The sequence below is a fragment of the Mastomys coucha genome, unplaced genomic scaffold (assembly GCF_008632895.1).
Source record: "Mastomys coucha isolate ucsf_1 unplaced genomic scaffold, UCSF_Mcou_1 pScaffold18, whole genome shotgun sequence".
Taxonomy (NCBI): Eukaryota; Metazoa; Chordata; class Mammalia; order Rodentia; family Muridae; genus Mastomys; species Mastomys coucha.
Window position 1 is genome coordinate 77,602,531 of NW_022196900.1, and position 20,710 is coordinate 77,623,240.

General features: G+C 52.4%; 1 protein-coding gene across 4 annotated transcripts in view; it reads left to right on the forward strand.

Moving 5' to 3' along the window:
- The window catches only part of Hivep3 (HIVEP zinc finger 3), a 397,924-nt gene extending 378,050 nt beyond the window's left edge, over positions 1-19,874 (forward strand). For 3 of the 4 annotated variants that reach the window (XM_031378480.1, XM_031378481.1, XM_031378482.1), the window contains 4 exons: positions 6,045-6,220; positions 11,358-11,444; positions 14,819-15,738; positions 16,766-19,874. In XM_031378480.1, the coding sequence (XP_031234340.1) occupies positions 6,045-6,220; positions 11,358-11,444; positions 14,819-15,738; positions 16,766-17,536 (1,954 nt within the window). In that variant the 3' untranslated portion in view covers positions 17,537-19,874. The remainder of the gene's footprint in view (positions 1-6,044; positions 6,221-11,357; positions 11,445-14,818; positions 15,739-16,765) is intronic. The other variant, XM_031378483.1, reaches the window with a different exon arrangement.
- The last annotated feature ends 836 nt before the right edge of the window (positions 19,875-20,710 follow it).

Here is a 20,710-nt window from a genome sequence, read left to right on the forward strand (position 1 = left end):
GCAAGAGTTTTACAGTTAAACTGTAACTGTGTGTGGAACCCATCAACAGCACAAGCACAAAGCAGCCTTTGTAGCTCTCTGCCTCAGAGGATAGCCTAGAGGCCATGGCATCCATCCCCTTAGTCAAGAGGATGACATAGCTCGGTAGAGAGAAAAGTCATGAACTTGAAGGGTTAGATGGACCTGCAAGGACTCAGCTTCCTGGCCTCAGGGCTCAAGTACCTTGAACTAACTTAGTTCTAGGTTGGGTCTCTGTCTCCTTGAATTCTATTTGACTTACACAGTTTTGCTTTGTTTATTTTTAGGACACAATTACACAGCCTTTAAGATCCTGACTGTGTAGGTAGGTGACCTGGGTTCAAGTTCTGGCTCCATGAACTGACAGTGTGAGTTTGGGCAGGTACTTGATGCTCTATAACTGTCTCCACAGTGTGAGTGGGATGGGTAGAGCCCATAGCTCATCCACTGTCATGTGATCAGAATGAGGTAACATGTGAGCTTTTCAAAATAGCAGTTGGCACCCAGTAAAAGCTATATGAGTTCACTGATATTTTTAGTTGTTTTTCCCCCTTCTGGATTAGTGGGTTTTCTCAGGAAACCTGCAAAATACAGCAATTTCATGCCACCTTTAACTGGTTGGCAGCAGTCTCTGACCCTTCAGAGAGGCTATGTGCCCTGCCTTCCGTTTCTTGTAGTCCTCCATACACACATCCCCTGCAAGCACCCCCTCTACCTCTTCAGCATTCAAACACAGCCCACCCTCTATTTGGTCTTAGGAATAAATGTAGGCTGTGTAAGAAAATACCCATCCATTTGACAGCACTCTGGTCCACCAGCAACCCATTAGGTTCACAGTCATGGGCTCCTCCCTATCTGTCTACCTGGCTTGTGCAATGGGGAGCATGGGTTTGTGACAGGGAGCTCACTGCCTTACAGTGGCTTATGATGCCCGCATCTGTGTCATACACAGAGCCTGAGGTCACCTCATCCTCTCTGCCATTTCACCCCCACTGTACCCCTCTTCTGGAACCTGCAGAAGGATATTCACCTCCTCTGGTATAATCTGTGCCAAACACCTGTCAACTTAGTGCAAGTTTCAGGTCGTATTAACAACTCCAGAGAGTCTATAGAGCTACAAACCAAGGCGTCACACGCACTGACTGTCCAGACGAGAAGTTCAGTGCCATCAGCCGAATGCAGGCAGGGAACTCACCTCAGTCTAAGACCTAGTGTGTTATATGCCATAGCACCAAAGTCAGACATCTCCATTCACAGCTGCCTAGTAGCTCTGAGCATGATGCCAGCCTCATTTCCACTTTGACTAGAGGAAGTCCTTCTGACTAGGGCTGGCCTGCCTGGAGGTTTTCTTTGCTTTGGAGTCTCCAGGCTCAGGCTTAGAGCTACAGTGGAACTCAAAAATAGCTGTCGAAGGCATGCTTGGCAGCTGTGCATACACACACACACACACACACACACACACACAGGCACACACAGCACCCAAACCCAGACCAAAAGACAGAGAGCTACTTCCTGTCCACATAGGACTTAGGAGCTCTAGAGCTGGGGCTGCTAGGGCTGCTCTGCTGAACCCCCACTGCCTGGCTCTAAATCTCACAGTCAAGGTGTCTGATCTTAAGATTCCCTGTAGCTAATACATTCCAAATTCCTAGAGTTGTCTTTTTTTTTTTAATAGAAACACCAGAGTAGCTGACACTCTGGCTAGTTTGGCCTGCTGTGGACAGGCGGACAGTAGGGTTTTGAGAAGCTACATGGGTCCCCAGAGTCATGGGCCACCTACACCAAGCCTGCCAACAGTAGACTGTCTTGGAGTCACCTAACTGACAGAGAGGGTCGGCACTCCTCCCGTTTGTAAAGGGAAGCCTGTGTGTCAGACCTCCAGGAGAAAGCATCCAGTAGTGAAGAGGCGGTTTGCTTCTCTGCTTTCCAGCCCTGGCTCTCTGCAGCTGCCAACACCTGGATGTCTCTTTCCAGGCAACAGTTTCAGGAAAGGCTGGGTGGACAACAATGCTGTCCTTCCCTGTCTGCAGCATGAAGATCCGAGGTTAGGGATTTACTGCTGTGAACAGACACCATGACTAAAGGAAGTCTTATAAGGACAACATTTAATTGGAGCTGGCTTACAGGTTCAGAGGTTCAGTCCATTATTATTAAGGCTGGAACATGGCAGCATCCAGGCAGGCATGGTACAGAAAGAGCTAAGAGTTCAACATCTTGTTCTGAAGGCAAACAGGAAAAGACTGGCTTCCAGGCAGCTAGGACAAGGGTCTTAAAACCCACACTCACAGTGACACACTTCCTCCAACAAAGCCACACTTCCTAATAGTGCCACTCGCCGGGGCCAGGCATATTCAAACCACCATACAAGGTCACTGGGAAACTACATTCAGCACCATCTAAGAGTGGGCAGCAGTCTGCATGGCAGCTGGGTGCGAAGATCAGCTCTGGGCAATCTTGACTATGTCAGTCAAGCTCTTTGGGCCTTGGCTACCTTTTCTGTATAGGAGCAAATGGACTGGGGGTTGGACAGAAAGGTGGATAATGTTTAGTCTATAAACTGCTTTGCATTCCCAAGGATTTAAGATGGACTGGTCCTATGGGAGAGCCCTCACTAGAAAGTTCTAGTAAAATGCAGAGGTCAGACTCAAGTCATTCTGGCCTCCACTCTGTGCTCATATCCATTCTCATTAGAAAGTTATGTTATATGCCTATAACATAGTCAGTTAAGACTGAAAGTGTGAGACTTGCTTGGGCTACATAGTAAGCCTGCATAAGGCAGAAAACAGAAAGGGGAACTGTTTGTTGAGAGGAACCAGCCAGAGTAGGTACAGGGGACAAGGTATATGGGGTTGGGGAAACAAAATCTAATGAAGAAAAAGTGTGCCGTGTTGAAGCTCATTACATTGTCTGCTAACTTAAAATTTAATTTAAAAACTGGAAGGAGCTTCTCTTCTGGGCTGGGGAGATGGCTCAGAGGTTAGGAGCATTCTCTGCTCTTTCAGAGGTCCTGAGTTCAATTCCCAGCAACCACATGGTGGCTCACAACCATCTATAATGAGATCTAGTGCCTTCTTCTGGCCTGCAGGTATACATGCATGTAGAATACTGTATACTGTATATTATTTATTAATAAATAAATAAATCTTTTTTAAAAAACTTGAAGGAAGGAAGGAAGGGCATGTTCATTCATGCTTGTGCATGTTGGAGGAGCCCTCAACATTAGATGAAACTTGTGTTTAAGGGCTCGTGGGGTGGGCAAATCAGTGCAGAGCCTGATCCCAGTATACTTGAACCAAAGCCCTGGCTACTGTTCTGACCTGTACATTTACTGAGCATTTACTGAGCTCTTGCTGGGCACCGGGTACCATGCTAGACTCTGGGTATGTTCCAGCAAACATGGTTGACTGGTAGGAGGGGCCTGACTTAAACAAGGTGGGTGCTGGGGTCAGACAGAGGAAGGGCTGGCCCACATTGACAGAAGGGTGTTCCACAAAGCTACAGTCTCGGCCTTCAAAGAGTTGAAGCAAGTCGAAGGGTAGAACCCTGTGTTCAACTGGAGCTGTCTCTTCAAACTCCCTGAGCCTTCAATGACCATATTTGGCCCTCCATGACCTGCGACTCTGCTGCCCTGCCCCTTTCTAAGCCAGCTCTCCTGGGCTTCCGAAGCTCAGCCCTGTCCTTGGTCCTTGTTGCTTTGGCCTTGCTGTGTGCGAGGCAGGTTGGATGGGCATTTGTTTTTCCTGCACACCTCTCCCCTGGGCCTGACACGGCACCCCTGAGTGGCCTTCCATTCTCTCACCCAGCTACCCTACTCTTCACAAACCTACAACATTCTGCATCCATATGCCCCAGCTGTGTGCTAGATGTTTCTGCGTATCTTTCGTATCTATATCTTACCCACAGTTGTTAAAGTGAGGGTCCTCATTGCCTCATTCCCAGCCTGTGAGTGGTCTTGAGAATAAAGCCAGTGAAAACTTAAGATGTCTGTTTCTCCCTCACCCTGAACCCTCCTCTATAGGGACAGCTGCCAAGGACTGGAGAGTTTACTCCCAGAATACCTTGCATTTCCTGCCCTAGTACTTTCCCAGTTTTACCCTTCCCTCAGCAAGTGGGTAGTTGTTTCTTATTGAGATTTTGTTTATCTGCAATGCAATCTTCAATCAGGTCTGGGGTCTTTAAACTGCCCAATGATTGATCATGCGGCCTACATGACCTGTGTGGTCTCCTTTCTTCTCCCTGCCAACTTCCCATACCTTTTAGCACACCTGTTCCTTTGTCCTTGTTGAGAATCCTCCCTTCTGCTTGCCACCCTCCCTACCATGCCTAGCCACGTGCTGGCCAGCAGATGGCACCCAGCTTCTATAGTGGTATGACCAGGTGGTATAGGATGACAAACCTCTCCGCAAAAAGCCCTCTGTCCTTAATGTGATGTGGAGATGTCTATGGGTGTTTGGGGTGTGGGGTTGCAGATGTTAGGGTAACTAAGGGTGTTTGGGGTATATGACTGTGGGCACGAGTGGTGTGTGATTGTTTGTGTGAGCTGTGACTGTTATAGGCACAAGTGTGTGAGGAGTGTGTGCTTGTGGGTATGTAAGCATGAGGTATGAGATAAACCCTCTACTGCTACATGTAACTCCTCTCTAAGAGCCCCTCTTCAAGCCCATCCTGGTCACATCTGTCAGTCTGAGCAGTGTCGAGTCCTAGGTGCTGTCCTCTCTCTGCCATCCATCCAGCTGCCCCTCCAGTGAGAGCGCATGACAAGCAGTTCTTGCTGAGGCAGACACATCCCCGTCTGTCTTTTAGTGGTCCATGGCTCCTGAGGTAGAAAGCTACCTCCTGGATCTTCCAGAGCTGTTTCTCCTGATGTTCTTCATGCCTCCGGTATGGGATAAGGAAGAGAGCTCAGGGACCCTGGTTCAGTGTGTGCCCAGGAAGGCAATGGCAGCCCCTGGTCCTCCCTCATACACGAATCTGGGTGACTTCCTGATCAGCCACCTTCTTTTGTTGACTCTTAGGGGAGATGACTACATCAAGACTTTCTGGACCCACCAGCCGTTAAATAATGACACACAGACTTATTTCTTTGTATTGTAGCTTAGACTTTTAGCTTGGGCTACCTCACAGCTAGTTCATCTAACTTAATCCTAAATAATCCTACCTACCACCCAACCCTAGTTCTTTACCTCGCCCTCAGTCCTGGTACACTATCAACCCCCTCTGTGTCCTGCTGGCAAATCCCCTCCTACCACTGATTTCATATCCCAGAGATCCTTTCTCGGGCTGAAAAGTTCTGTCCTTCTCTCTTCTGCCTAACTATTGGCCACCTGATCTTTATTAAGATCAATCAACAGGCAAGGGAGGAAGAGTGTTTGCAAAATTCTGAGGCACGTGATGATGCATAAAGAATAACAGTACCCAAATCCAGCCAGTACTCGCCTCCGAGAGCACAGCAGCCGACAACCAAATATACAGAGACAACCTTCGCACAGTGCACCCCAACAGGCGACAGTTTGGCGTGGGAAGGTACAGGGTCTGGTCCAGCCCTCTCTGACTAGGTATTCTTCGGTGAGTGTCTCACCCTCTCTCTACCTGTTTAGCTCTTCCTTGTGAGGCAATGGTGACTTGCTTCAGGTGAAGGGCTTGATGAATGGCAGCGGCTATCACGTTATGAGTTTTTCTCTCTTGGCGGCTCTGATGGCCTCCAGTGGCTGTTCTCTGTGGCAGAGCCATGGCAGCAGCTGGCTACGGGGAATTTGCCACTTTTACTGTCCTTTCCTTTCTTGCCGTGAAAAATCGGCTCCTGCAGCTCTGAGGAAAGGGAAGATCCCATCCCACCTACCTGACACTGGGCTGCAGGAGTCAGCGGTGGCTCCTCAGGGCAACTGAGCCCCTTTCAGCTCTGTAGCTACAGCACATGGTTCTCTCCAGTGTCCACACCTGGCTGGATGCAGCTCATCTTCTGGGACTCTGCCTGCCTCCTCGCCTTTTTTTTTTTTTTTCCTTTACATGACACCTGTTGCTCACAGGTACAAATCAAACGAAGAGTATATATATGTGCGAGGCCGCGGCCGAGGGAGATATGTTTGTGAGGAATGTGGAATTCGCTGCAAGAAGCCCAGCATGCTGAAGAAACACATCCGCACCCACACTGACGTCCGGCCCTATGTGTGCAAGCACTGTCACTTTGCTTTTAAAACCAAAGGTAAGAGATAGTCAACTGGGGCACCACCCTGCCTATGGCAGGGATCCCCCCTGGGGGAGCCCCAGCACAGAGCCCTCTGCCTGAGGGCTGGAGTAACCCCACATCCTGAGCCCACTCGGTACCCATGGCAGAACAGTGGCTCCAGACTGGTCAGTGATGCCCACAGCTGCCACAATCACTCAAGCTCCCGCCCATATTCCACAGGCTCTAAGTCCACACTTTGTGGTTCTCTGTAGACGTCATCACCCTTTCCTCTGCATGTCTTCCATGGATCTGATGACCTCTGGCATGCACACTTGTCACACTCACTCTTGCACTAGGGGATCCATTCCACTTGGAGCCACGTGACACACTTGCATGTTCACTTTTCTCTATTCCTCCTCACCACACCCAGCATTCTCTGATCCAACCCTCTTCTCTGCAGCATTTAGTATAGGGTCCGGCTGCAACCTACTCCCAACCCCATCCTGAGAGCCTATCATTCAGCTTCCAGCCTTAACCCACATCAGAGTCAGGACAGGGTCTGGAAGTCATTTGTGAGAGGAAGGACTGGCTGTTGAGAGCGTGCATCTCAGAGAGCAATGGTGGACAATGGTGGTCTGGGCCTGCTATAGTCTCAAGGCCCTCATGGGATGGACAAGCAAGGTTCTTGAATGGGACCCTTCCCTCGCTGGGAGGTCCTGTAGCTTGCTTGCAGAGAAAGATGGTGGGCCTTGCAAGGAAGCTGGGGGTGAGCACCCCAGGTGGTTTTTGCCTCTCATACTTTGTAGATGCCTGTGTTTGGACATGAGGCTCCTGTCTCCTCTTCTGAGTTAGCTAGCGGAGGAGCCACCGGGGGCTCCAGAGACAGAACTCAAGGCAGACTTTGACTTTCCTCGTGTCTTTTCTTCTGAATCACAGGGGGTGGGCAATAGCTAAGGACAGGACGGAGCTGAGCCCTCTAGGCTCCTGTTGCCTTCTGCTCTTGCCACACTGGGTCAGGAGTGGCTTGTCATATTCCTAGGCCCAGTAGCTTCTTTTCTGGCACGTTCCACTGCTCATTTCTTACCTGTTAGCAGACCCTGCTCTCCTCTGTCCTCTCGACATCATCTTGGAGCTTGAGTTCCCCATTGTGATCTGGAACTGGATGGAGACACCCACCCTTCTGCTTCCTTCTCCTGGTCCTCTCCCTTAGCATCTCAGAAGCAGTGTCTCAAAAGGTGTTGAGAAGGCCGTTAGGCAGGAGCCCTGCCTGACCCAAAGCCGCCCAGCATAGCATGAGTGGGTCCTCTGTCTCACGCCCCCTTCTCCAGTCTCTTCTCTTCTGGGCTTTTGTGGAAGAGAGATTGGAATCACTGACTGACAACGTGAACAAGGAAGCCCTTAACTTTGAAAGTGGGTAACTTTTTGATTGGGCCAGAAGAGATCTCAAAAGCCGAACAGACTCGGTTCCAAGGACACGATAACCTCATCTTCCTCCCTCCAGTGGCTGAGGCAACCTCTGGATAGCACGGTGCTCTTCCAGGTATGCCGAGGGAGTGCATCTTCTGCCCTCAGCATGAAGAGCCCAGAGGAAGCCTCCCCTCTGGCCTGCTCATGCACCTGGCCCCAGTCCCCTGAGAAACTCCCACTCAACAACTTGGCCTCACTCATTCTGGAAGGTCTGTTTGAGGTGGCAGTTTATCCTATGGGTACTTTCCCTGGGTCTCTCTGTCTCGGAGCCTCTGAGCCACCTCAGGGTCCTGAGAGTACATCCTGGGGACTGTGGCCTTCGCATTTCCAGAGGTACAGGGAGTACCTTCATTAGAGTGGATTTTGTTCTTGGCCAATGACCAGAAGCAAGCTAAGGTCTTCCTCCCCTGGGTCTCTGAGCCAGGGACAGGAAAAGTCAGTCTGAAACCTGGCATCTCGTACTTCATGCCCAGCACAGAGCAGGTGATAATAGATGAGAACAGAGATTCCCCTTAGGCATGAAGGGAGGGCAGGGGGCCAGAGCAGCTGGCTTTCCTTGGAGCCACATCTCTGAAACTCTGTCATCTGTCAGTTATGATGAGATGAGCCCCTCCTCTCCTCTCCGGATCTGTCTGTCTGCCCTTGAGCTATGGTTCCAGGCAGGATGTATGGGTACTAAGGCTAGGCCTGGTATCCCTCGATCCCTTGTCTGCACCACCTGGCAATGCCTATGCCAGGAGACTCTTCCAGTCTGTCTCTGTCTGCCTGTTTGTGTCTTGTCTCTGTGTCTGTCACACACTGAGGTGGCAGTTTGGCCTCTGGGAACTCTTGGAAGAGGGTCTCAGGACGTGGGGCAGGAGGAGGTAGCAGGCTAGCCCTAAGAGGGTCCTTTTCCTCTTTTTAGATTCTTCCTACAGGCCAGAGGGTGGCTGAGCCATGGATAAGCCCTTACACTGATCACCTAGGAGACAGAAGTGGTAGCTGTGGGTGGGTCCTTGTTCAGCCCAGGGGACAAGGTGATTGTCTGGTGCTCTTGCTAGAGCCAGCTCCCCTTCCAGACACTTGCTCTTCCAGCCGCCCACCCATCCTCCACTTCCAGATGCCAGGCTGCATTGTCCATGGGGGCTGGGTTGACTGAGAAAACCTTGGCTGGGCAAGCCCCCTGCCTGTAGCTTCTACAGGATGTTGACAGGGGCAGGACAGGCCTTTGGGGTTTGGGCTCCCTCCTGCCTCTTCAGAGAGCCACTGAGGTTCCTACTCAAGGGTGAGAGTACCTTGTGATCACCAGCCCCCCCCCCCCATCCAGTACAGCCTGGCAGAGTCAGAGTAGAGGGATGGCCTACCATTCACAAGGCCCTGGGTTGCATCCCAGGAACAATATTAAATAAAAGAGATTGTCGTTGGGGGTGGGGTCTGCTCTGGGCCAGCCATAGTTCACTCTCACATGCTTTGTCTTCCGATCTTCCCAGTGTTCCCACAAGGTGGATATTTAAAGAAACAGAGACTGGGACCCCCACAGAGTAAGAAATATTGAAAAGCTTGCTCAAAAGAACATAGCTAGCAGTACCGAGCCCAGAGCACCCTCCCCCCAGCCCCCTCTACCAGGCCATCTAAGCTACAAAACCACGGCAAGGCCAGCCGCATCCAAGGGTCCCAAGACCTGAGTGTAGACAGAGCTTAACCCTAGCCAGCGCTGTGGTTCTGGGTGAGTTGCTTCACTGCACTGGTTTACAGGAGCCTTGCCAGCACCCAGGACAGCCAGGAATCTTGCCCAATGATGTCACCAGCACCTGAGGCCAGAGTTAGGTCAGAAACAGAGGGACTGAGCCTAGTGGGTTGAATGACACAGTCTGTGGAATCTCACCCACCACTTTGCTTCTGGGGGACATTTCTTGGTAGACTACAAACACTGCTCTCTGTGTCTAGCACGGTTGACTAGAACTCTAAACTCTCCAGGTATAATGTATATGGCAAATGTCACCAGTGTGAGCAGCAAGGGTACTCAGAGAAGGGACCCAAGGACTGGAACCTCAGGACAGTTGGGATCTCTGGTCCACAGCTCTCTTGTCTCACCTCCTGCCTGCTCGCTCAGACAGGGAACGTGAAGGGCATGCGACTCACTCAGGAGCTCTCCATCCAGACGCAGGGTAGAGTTGGATAATGAGTGGAAAGTGAAGTGTTAGCTCATCTCTAGTCTGGCCACCATATTCACCCAACCTCAGGAATCTCACTTGTGCTTCCCCAGTGGCCTCAGTGAAACCTGACGTTTCTGAGTGGCAATGACTCTTGGTTAGGCTGTGTTCATTTGTCTGTCCATCTCTCTTCCCATTAGCCCTGTCTCCTGTCCATTCATCTAACAGTGTCCCCTTCCCCTGCGCCCCCACATACACATTTTCTTTTCCCCCTACCCCACATCTATCTGTCTGCCCACCCATTCTCCTTTTCACCTCTGGTCTAGCCTCCCATACATTCCCACGTGTGGACATCCATTCCTCCGATCATGTACCCACCCATCCTTCTATCTGATTACAGGCCAAATTCCACCCATTCCCCCATGTATTTTTCTCCATGGATCTCGCCACCTCCATCTGCCTGCCATCGTCTCCTCCTCCAGTGTCCTGTTCATCCATCCTCACGCTATCTTTCTCTTCGTGTTCCTCTGTTCAGTTATGCATTCGTCCATCCCCTAGTCCCCCTGTGCACTCGTTTCCAGAGACTCCATCTTTCCATTCTACCCCCGTCCATCCGTCCATTCAAACTTTAAGGCTTATGAGACAGCATACCTGACCTGAGAGTTTCCAACATTTTATAGGATCAGCCATGTGGAAATCCAATAGTCCTCAGAGCACAGCCCAAAGGAACTTCATGTGGCGTCTGTCTGTGTTCTCTGGGGACAGGACAGGGAGCCTAGCCTCTTCCTCCCAGAACCTGCTGTCCACGAAGCTCATCACCCTGCAGCCTGTCGCACGTGTACCATGGGGAACCTGACACTGTTGCTGTTGTTACCCTCCCCCCAGAAACTATAGCTCCAGTACCTCAGGGCTTCATAGAGCCTTGGATAGCCCATCCCCAAAGCACCCTAGTCCTCAGTCCACACTTAGGGAAAGGGGGCTTTCCCAAAGGCCATCCCAGCCTGGATCCCAGAGCCTGTGAGGCTCATGTCCCTTCCCTGCACACCTCACTGCTCCTGCAAGGAACCATGCCCTGCTTTCTCTGCCTAGACCGTAAGGATGGGCCTTATGGTGACCTAGTAGTATACTCGGTCAGAAGGACTTCTCAGTCTCCAGCCACTGTGTTAGTTATGAGAACCCCATGTCACTCCAGCATTTAAGATTGCAAATTATCTTATCTGAGTGTGCCACCAGCTCCCGGGCCCAAACATAACACAGAAGCAGGAAAAAGAAATGCACTTGAGTGTTCCTTCAGTTTCTCTGTGTTTTAACCAGCATCTCAGGTTCTCACTGCACCCTGCCCCCTCCCAGCTGCATGCCCTCCCTGCCCCAGCTCTGGTGTTTGACCTTCTGTAGCAGTTACAGTTGCAGAGTCTGGCTGGACACTGGGGCCCAGGAGGCCTTGGCCCCTGCCCAGCCCTTGGCATTTGTCTAAGGAGCTGTAGCCTGGCAACTGCGTGTTGCCTCCATGTACCCTGGCCCTCTCTACCCTCTCCCTGCCGCCAGGCCATGAGTCTGTTCTCATTTCTTTCCAGGGAATCTGACTAAGCACATGAAGTCGAAAGCCCACAGCAAAAAGTGCCAAGAGACGGGGGTGCTGGAGGAGCTGGAAGCCGAAGAAGGTACTGCACTAACCCTCTCTCCCTCTCCACTTTCCATCTCTTCCCCTTACCCCGGCCCTCCCCCTTTTCCAGCCACCCTCATTTCTACTACTGTTCCCCTTCCTCTCCCTCCCACCCTCCCTCCCTCTTTTCCAAATCCTCCCCTCTAGTTTGCTGAACAATTGGGAAGCAGCAAATGCTAAATTCATAAAATGCTCCCCAGTGCCACATGGCCGGTAACTGAGCAGTTCGGTTTAACCCAGTATTCAGTGGAAAGCCAGCACCAACGGGACCTCAGGCAATGCTTGCTGAACACGAGCCCATGAGTAACTACAGGCGACATGGAGCACCCAGTGTGTTCCAGGCTCATTCTAAACGTGGGCCCTGAGTTGTCTTAGTGGTTCCTGGATCTTCAGGCACTTAGCTGGAAGCGTCTTCTGCTAGGAGCCTACCATGTGATCTGTGGGGCTGCAAGAGTCTCTGAGACACACAAAGCTAGATCCCGTAGGCCCAGCCCTTCCCAGCCCTGACACATCACTACAACCTGGCTATGGTCCTCCAGCATCAGAGGCAAGCTAGAGGCAGACTGGGAGCAGACAGGGCAGGGGACAGGGGTAAGGAGGGAGGCAGGCAGGAAGCCAGAGGGGCTGTGGCAGATGGATGGGCCGGGCCTCCAGAAGTGTCAGACCTTAGCTGAAAGTCTCGGGAGGCAGGATCCGTGTGACAAGACGAGGAGAGGGGGAGGGAGAGAAGAAAGGAAAAAGCTGATGCAATCTAAGAAAAATTAGATCAGACTTCTTTTAACATTGAATAAACCAACGTTTACAACAATTTACTCAAAGCACTGTCTTCACAAACTATAATGTGAGGCCCCCATGTTGTCAAAATGCACACCAAACCACAGATGGTGTCCTGTCGAGGTCCTTGTAACAAATAGTAGGAACCTGTATTGCCCCATTTCATGTGAAGGAAAAGTAAACCAGACTCGGGGCCATGAAGGGCCATGAAAGACAGGGGGCCAACTTGACTGTCATCTGTCGTCTATCCTTGAATGTAATGGGGTAATCCATATGTCCTCTGCCTGTGTACAGAGAACTCCAGCAGGGGTGTAGGGATGTGATCCAGGCCAGACACATGAGCACAGTTCAGGTGAGAAGTGGTCTGATTCCAGGTGCATTCAGAGGCTGAGCCCATAGATGGTGCTGGACATCATAGAGGACAGAGGAGGGGAGGTGGAAAGGGGCCAGGGATGGCTCCAAGCTTCGTAACCTAAGAGACTGGAAAGATGGAGTTGTTACTTCATGCACCAAGGCAGACCCAGGGACAGGCATTAGGAACTGGGCATCCTGAACATACAGTTGGTAGCAGGAACTGCCCTGAAAAGCACCAAGTCAGGATGTGGGCAGCTCCAGCACACTGCTAAGAAGTAGGTTGTCAGCCACCGCCACCATGTGGCCAGTCTTAAAAACTGCACCCAGAAGGTTCTGTCCAGTGCCTTCCACTGGCTTTGATGGCTCTAAAGGCAGAAAGCTCCATGTGGAATATCAGGAAGGAGGCAGGGGTGGGGGGCAGTGAGCAGGCAGGGGAATCCCTTAGATAGCTGCAGGAACCAGATGTGGAGTGACTGAAATAGTGTGGTCTGGAGAGAGCTGCCATCATCCCCGTACTGGGGACTCATGCGGGGGGGGGGGGGGGGGGTCACTTTCTCCTCAGTAAAGAAGGGCTTTGGGGCCTATCCTGATGGATGTCAAGAAATGCTGGCCCCATCTCCCTCCCCAGTCAGGAGCCTTCATCAGCCTTCATCTGCTAACAGTGCCACCCCAGCCACCTGCCTACAGGAAGCAGATGGAGAAGATGGCAGCGAACACAGAAGGACATGAGCTAGCCATCACTACCCAGCAAGAAGATGGCAGGGTGGGGATTCGGGGCTACATCTGCTTCTGAAAGCATAATATCATTTTGAACTAGAGCGTGATAACATGAGGACTGTGAACCTTAGTTCTGACTCAGCCAGGAGACAGCTGGATGGTTGTGTGGAGCACGCTGTGGCCTTCTCTGTGCTTGGGTTTCAACTGTGTGTGAGTGAGGGCCAGGGCTGAGTAAAACCTGAGGCCTGCAGTCAGGACTCCTACCAAACTCCTAGGTCAGCGAAATGAGCTGATGCAAGGCTTGCCCCTCCCCCCCCCCTGTCTGTTATGTCTTCTCCCATTCCCATCACCCATTCCTCTCAAAGCTTCATCTTTTGGCTCCCCATCTGCCCAAACCCTGCCCTTGGCCTCATGACCCTCTCTGTGCCTAAAAACTCCTTCTCTATCCCCAATTTTCTCTCTCTATCCTAATGAATGTTCACATTATCTACTTTGGTACCTGACCACTGAGGTATTAGCGTCACTGCCCTTCCCTGGGCATGGTGGAGAGCCAAAGCCAGTACCCCAGGGTTCTGGGCCTATCTTTCCTGACCAGGGGAAAATAGAATATTGGTGCCTGGGAATATTGGTGAGTGATAGGGCTAACGGATATATTAGGCCACCTGGAAATGGCACAAACTGGTCATGTCACCGCAGTCTAGTGATGGGCCAACAGAGCACAAACTCTCCAGGTACTCCCCCGGAGTGCAGGCAGCTGCCCGTTTCAGAGATGCCTCGATCTCCATTGCTGGTGGTGGCACAGCCTCAACCCAGCTCCACCCATAAGAAGCCAGACCTGGAAGCTGGCATTCCAAGTGCTCCACAGGGCAGGAGTGGCGGGGGGTGGGGGGAGGCCTGCCCTGCAGACTGAAGCCAGCCTAACCCAGCTCCTCACAAAGGCTGAACTCTGCCATCAGCTCAGAGCTGTTGAGCAGGCTGGCCGGGACTGTCTGCTGGGCCAGCCGCATGCCCTGTCCCAGAGTGATAGATGCCATCAGTAATGAGGCCACAGTGGCTGTAATTATTTGGGCCCTCGCAGTGAGACATCCACTTAACAGAAGGAGAGACTGAGGCACAGCATTATAACTGGCTCGCGGTGGAACCCACACCGAGAAGCCGGAAAGCAGATGGCACAAGAGTGTGCCTCAGAGAAGCCCCAGGCCTGCTTCTGCCTTACTTGGGCAGGTGACTTAATCTCCCTTACCTCAGTTTCCTTATCCACAACATGGAGGTAAGACTAGAAGCACCAGGTTCCCAGTGATGCCAGGATTCTTTGAGGGCCACATGAATTCACGTACCTGAAGCCCTCGGAGCTGAGCATGTACGCCAAGGCATGAGGTCACTGTGTGCTATTATTTACAGAGTATTCTTCTATCTGCTATGTCACTTGGTCATCTGCCATGTGGCACTGTGCCTACTTGGCAGGCAGGGAAACCGGGCTTAACCTGAAGCGGCTATAATCCTGGGTCCCCTGTGCTCTCTCCTCAGGAACCAGTGAAGACCTGCTCCAGGATTCAGAGGGGCGAGAGGGCGCCGAGGCTGTGGAGGAGCACCAGTTCTCAGGCCTGGAGGACTCTGACTCAGACTCAGACCTGGATGAAGATGAGGAGGAGGGAGAGGAGGAGGAGGAGGAAGAAGAAGAGAGCCAGGATGAGCTGTCCAGACCATCCTCAGAGGCAGCCCCGCTCTGCCTGCCAGCCACACTACAGGAGGACTCCTCACCCATTCAGGACCCTCAGCCTCCAGATAGCAATTCTGATGAGGTCCCACAAGGCAGCTCCATCTCAGAAGCCACGCATTTGACAGCCAGCAGTTGTTCCACACCTAGCCGGAGTGCCCAAGGCCTTCCCCGGCTGGGACTAGCCACACTGGAAAAGGGCATGAACTCAGCCCCGAGTCCCAAGACCACGTCCCCTAGGAGGCCATGGTCCCCAAGCAAAGAAGCAGGCAGCCGCCCCTCACTCGCTCGCAAACATTCACTCACCAAAAATGACTCGTCTCCCCAGCGATGTTCACCGGCCCGAGAAGCTCAGGCCTCAGTCACGAGCACACGTGGTCCCCAGATGGGCCCAGGAAGGGACCTGGGTCCACACCTTTGTGGGTCTCCAAGACCAGAGCTGTCCCATCTCACTCCCTACCCCATAGGAAGAGAAGTGCCCACTGGACTCGAGTGTGCCACAGACACAGGCACCCCCAGATATTCACCCACCAGGAGATGGTCTCTGGGTCAGACCGAGTCACTGCCACAGACAGTGCTGCCAGGGAAGTGGGCCCTGACTGGGCCCTGCAGCCCCTCAGCAGACAAGAGTGGCCTGGGCTTGGGGCCGGTTCCACGGGCTCTCCTCCAGCCCGTGCCTCTACCTCACACACTTCTCAGCAGAAGCCCTGAAATGTGCACCTCTGCATGGGTAAGTCCCCGCTGTGGCCCTCCTGGGGTCCACACCACCTCTCTGCCCATTCACACCTTCTGTGCTTCACACCCAGATCCAGGCTGGTATTCCTGGTCATGTAGGGAGCATTTCTTGGGCCTGCTGTGCCAGCCAGTTTATTGTACTTTGAAGTACCCTCAGAAGCCCCAAACATGGCTCTGGTGCTCACAGGCTCTGGGTTCTGGCCCTAGTGGGCAGGGTAGCCTTGGATGTGGATATAACACTCATGTAATCCCTCGGCCATCCCTTCCCTGTCCACGTGTGTCCTTGGAACAGGTGACAGCTTTACCAAAATCCTCAGTCCCCATCTCCTCCATGAACACCACAGTCCACACCATCCCTGTAGAACTCTGAGCATAATGGCTGAAAGCAGCCCTATCTCTGTCACTACCGTGCCCTACCATGCCACCACTACTGCCCATCACCCTCCTTGGCACTGTTCCATTATCTACACTGTCCCCACCTGGTGCCTTTCAGTGTCTGTACCACTGTTGCACTGCCCCCAAGGCCGACACTGCCCAAGGCTGGCACTGCCCAAGGCTGGCACTGCCCAAGGCTGGCACTGCCCAAGGCTGGCACTGCCCCTGTTGACATTTCTCACACTGTGTTGTTATGACCCCAAGCATCTCTCCTGGAGGAACACTGACTGAAGCATCTTCCTTGCCTCATTAAGCTTCCTGTAGTGGAAGGTTGAGATCCTTGGGTGGGAATGCATATGCAAGGGTTAGGCCAAGACCATTTTAAGAAGAGAGGCAGAAGAGCCAAGGCAGATCAGGGTGATCACAGAGCCCCCACACCCAGGAGCCACTTCCTACAGATGTGGGCCAACATGCACCTCTAAGTTGCCCAGTTGGAAGCTCACTGAGCACCGCAGTAGGACTCTGTGGCACTCACCAGCCTTACTCTGTGATCTCAGGCCTCCCTACCCTCTATGCCTGGAGCCCTCGGTTCTGCAGGTGCCCAGCATGTAACCCTTGCCTTCTCCCATTTTGTTTTCCAACTCCAGCAGAAGACTGAGTCCCGAAGCCCATCAGCTGGACCTGCTCCTCTCTTCCCCCGACCATTCTCTGCCCCTCATGACTTCCATGGCCACCTCCCTAGCCGAAGCGAGGAGAACCTCTTCAGCCACCTGCCTCTGCATTCCCAGCACCTGAACCGCGCCCCCTGTCCCCTCATTCCCATCGGTGGGATCCAGATGGTACAGGCCCGGCCAGGAGCCCAGCCCACCCTGCTTCCTGGACCCTGCACGGCCTGGATCAGTGGCTTCTCAGGGGAAGGCAGTGACCTAACTGGGGCCCGAGAAGCCCAGGAGCGCAGCCGCTGGAGTCCTACGGAGAGCCCTTCAGCATCAGTGTCCCCTGTGGCCAAGGTCTCCAAGTTTACACTCTCTTCAGAGTTGGAAGAGGAAAGGACGGGCAGAGGCCCAGGAAGACCTCCTGACTGGGAATCTCACAGTTCTGAAGCCCCTACAGAACCCATGGGCACACACAGGCCCTGCTCCTCACAGCTGCCCCAAGGCCACCAGGTGGCACCGTCCTGGAGGGGCCTCTTGGGATCACCACACACACTGGCCAACCTAAAGGCCTCAAGTTTCCCACCACTGGACCGCAGCAGCTCCACAGACTGCCTGGCAGAGACCTCCACGTACTCTCCACCCCGGAGCAGGAACTTCTCTGGAGAACCCAGGACCCGTCAAGGCTCCCCTGAGCTCTTAGGTAGAGGGGAGCTCAGGACACCTCTATTCCTGCCCAAGGATAGTGGCCCCCCAAGCATCTAGCCTCTACAGCTACTTCAGCGCCTGGCCTCCAGTGTTCGGCAGCAGACATTCCCAGCCAAGCACCTGGAGTCATCTTGCTCCCCTGGGCCTCTTCTCCCATCTGTCCATCTGTTCCTCTGTCCATGCGGCTTCTCAGCCCCATCTGTTCTATTTTTCCACATAAGCAGTTACCTGTGCCTTTTTCTAGACCTTTTGTTGCTTGGGAAAAAAAAAAAGAAAAGAAACAAAACAAATCACACACATCCATAAACAAAACAAAACACACCCACAAGGAGCTGGAGGCTGGAGGAGGGACTCACCTTCACCACCACGTGCCACACGGGCAGCAGGCCTCACCTCAAGGTCCAGGAGAGGGTCTGTGGCACTGAGAGAGAAGAAGAAAAGGGGAGGAAAATGTAATTATATTCAAAGGCAAGCACTCCTACAGGCAGATCCCCAAGATCCCCATGTGGGATACACACAGCTCGTAGCTGCCCCTCTCTGCTGTCAGAAGGACCAGAACCCCAAAACAGAGGGACACAAATACAGGAACCAACCCACTACTCCCCACCCTACCCGACCAAGAACATTATCTATTATCTTTTTTTTTGCAAGAATAGGAACGACAACAACAAAAACCTACTTTCTAGCATCTCAGCATAGCACAGGGAAGAGAATATTGTAGTGTGAGCCATGGCTCTCAGCTTCTCCCTTCCATACCCCACCTCCCCCGCCCCCAGGGCTGATAGAAGAGGCCAGGTTGCCCAACTCCTTTCTCCTATACACTGTAGGTCTCTGCCTCCCAGGCCTGGCCATAGGCTGGCTCCTTTATGTTAAGAAATACCTAAAAGATGAAGGGACCAAGGCCAGACTAGGGATGGTCCTAGTCTGGGCCTCAACTGAGCCTGGGGTTTGGATTCAATTTCACCTCTATCCCTGAGGAACAACATGTCACACTTCCTTCATGGCTGGATTAGCGTGGGTGTGTGCATACACACAGAGAGAAACCAAGGATGCTGTTTGGTACTTTCTCCAGCCGCCTCGGGTTCTCCTCTGTTAACTTGGAGGATTTGTAAATTGTCCCAAGTCCTTTGAATTTTCCTCCAGTTCCCAAGGCAAAAACCCTATTTAAAAAAAAAAAAAAGTAATATGACCAAAACTTTAAATCCCGAGTTGAAATATGGAACTTAACCTGTTGCATGCTTAAAAAAAAAAAAAAAAGTAAAGCAAGCCCTCTGCGGCGCAGGCTCTTTGGCTACCATTTCTAAGACCTTCCAGAAATAGTTCTCTTTATCATCATGAGGAGGCCCCTCCTACAGCCTTGTCCCCAAATCACAAAGCCTGTTCCAGCCATGCTGGATTCTGCTGTCATGGTATACAGAGCAAGGGCCAGTCCCTGGGCGTCAGGCTGGGTGTGTGGCTGAGGGCTTACAGGAGGGCTCTGGGCTGCCTGTGCTAGGCCACCTCCAGTTCATGCCATGCCTGGTCCCTGCTGGATGGGCAAACCAGCCGCAGGCCCAATGCCCACCCCAGGCACCTGGTTTCTCCTTGGCCTGACTCAATGCTTAAGACATAAGCGTCAGTAGGACAGGGGCCCCCTGTGCTGTGTACTGTGCTGCAAGGTGGCATGGGTGTCAGGTGAGGAGCATCCAGATGCTTGCCTCGCTGCGAGTCTCCTGCCTACTTGGGAGACGCTGTCAAGACCAGGCTGTGGCACTGCCAGGAAAAGGGTAGAGCCTGGGTGCTGGTCAGCCCAAGCTGGAGGCCACAGCTTTACTCCCTTCCACCTCTCAGCCCTAACCCACAGGCCCCCCTGATGATAAGAACTAAGTTGGACAAAACCATTGCCTCAAACGGCTTGATGGCTTTCTAGGCACGAGCTTCTGGCTACAGACAGAAGGCTAGCTCCTGACCTTGGGACCACTCTACACCCAAATATCTCTCTCCCTCTCTCTCGCTCTCTCTCTTTCTCCCTCTCTTTCTCTCTCTCTCTTTCTCCCTCTCTCTCTTTCTCTCTCTTTCTCTCCCCTCTTCCTCCTCCTCCTCTTCTCCCTCTTTCCCTCTCCCCCCCTATGTTCCCTTCAGCAGCCTAGTGACAGACAAATGTGACCCCAGAATATCCCCACAGTTACTGGGAACCCCTGACTCAGGGAAATGGGATGTAACAAAGGCTAGGACTTGGGGACTTGCCTTTAGATGACAGGGATAGAATATAAAAGAGTCTAGCTGGGGCTGGTGCCCCACACATGCCCAGAGGGTTGCAATAGATACTACTACCAGGCACAGCTCTAAGCTCCTCTTCCAAGCTCTCTCCCCCCCACTCCCACCCCAAGCACATGGCCCCAGCCTACATATACCTTCTCTACCTGGAAAAAACTCTCACTCCAGGAACGTGCTCTGGGCTCCTCGGCCACAGCTGGCCACTTCTGACTTTGCAGTCTGCCTATGACACTACTGTCAATGATGACAGTGTAGTTCAGACATCTGTGCGGGGTCTGCTGACACATACTGGAACAAGGTGACCTTGCCGTAGACTGTCTCTGCTCCTCCTTACCTGTGACAGTTGGGGAAGTCTCAAGTCAAATCAGTCCTGCATGGGTGATAGTTCCAAGCCACTCATCCCTGAGGCCTGATCCCTAGATGCCCTTCCCTGGGCAAGCTCAAATCATTCTCAGTACTAACTTAACCCCTTCCACACCGAGGGCAGGCCTGCTTCTTCCCACCCTCCATCATAGCTGATATTCTGGTCCCAGCCACCAAGACCCTCCAGAGGTTCTGAAAGGGGTAGCTACCTATTTTTCCAGACACAAAGTCTCTGCCTGCCTCAGCAGGGAAACCTCTTAAGAGAAATAACTCCCAGGTCCCTCTGGGTGTAGTCCACCCCCACCTGGCCCAGGAAGAAGGAATATGTCCGAGCTGAAATCTCCTCCTAGTCTTTGCTCCAGCTGACGCTTCTAGGTGACATCCTGGGAGACAGATCTGCTCTGCAATGTCTTCTGAGAAAGTTCCCAAAGTCAGTGCCGCCAAATTTGCTTCTGTGTTGTGGTTCTTGTCTGCTTGGCATTTGAAAACCGCTTGGGCACTACTGATCACTTTACTGAATGTGGTGATCAAGAAGAAAGGGAACCATACAGGCAAATGTAAGATACTTACACTCTGTAAGATAAATCTCTGCCTCTTCTTTTTTTGGTTTTT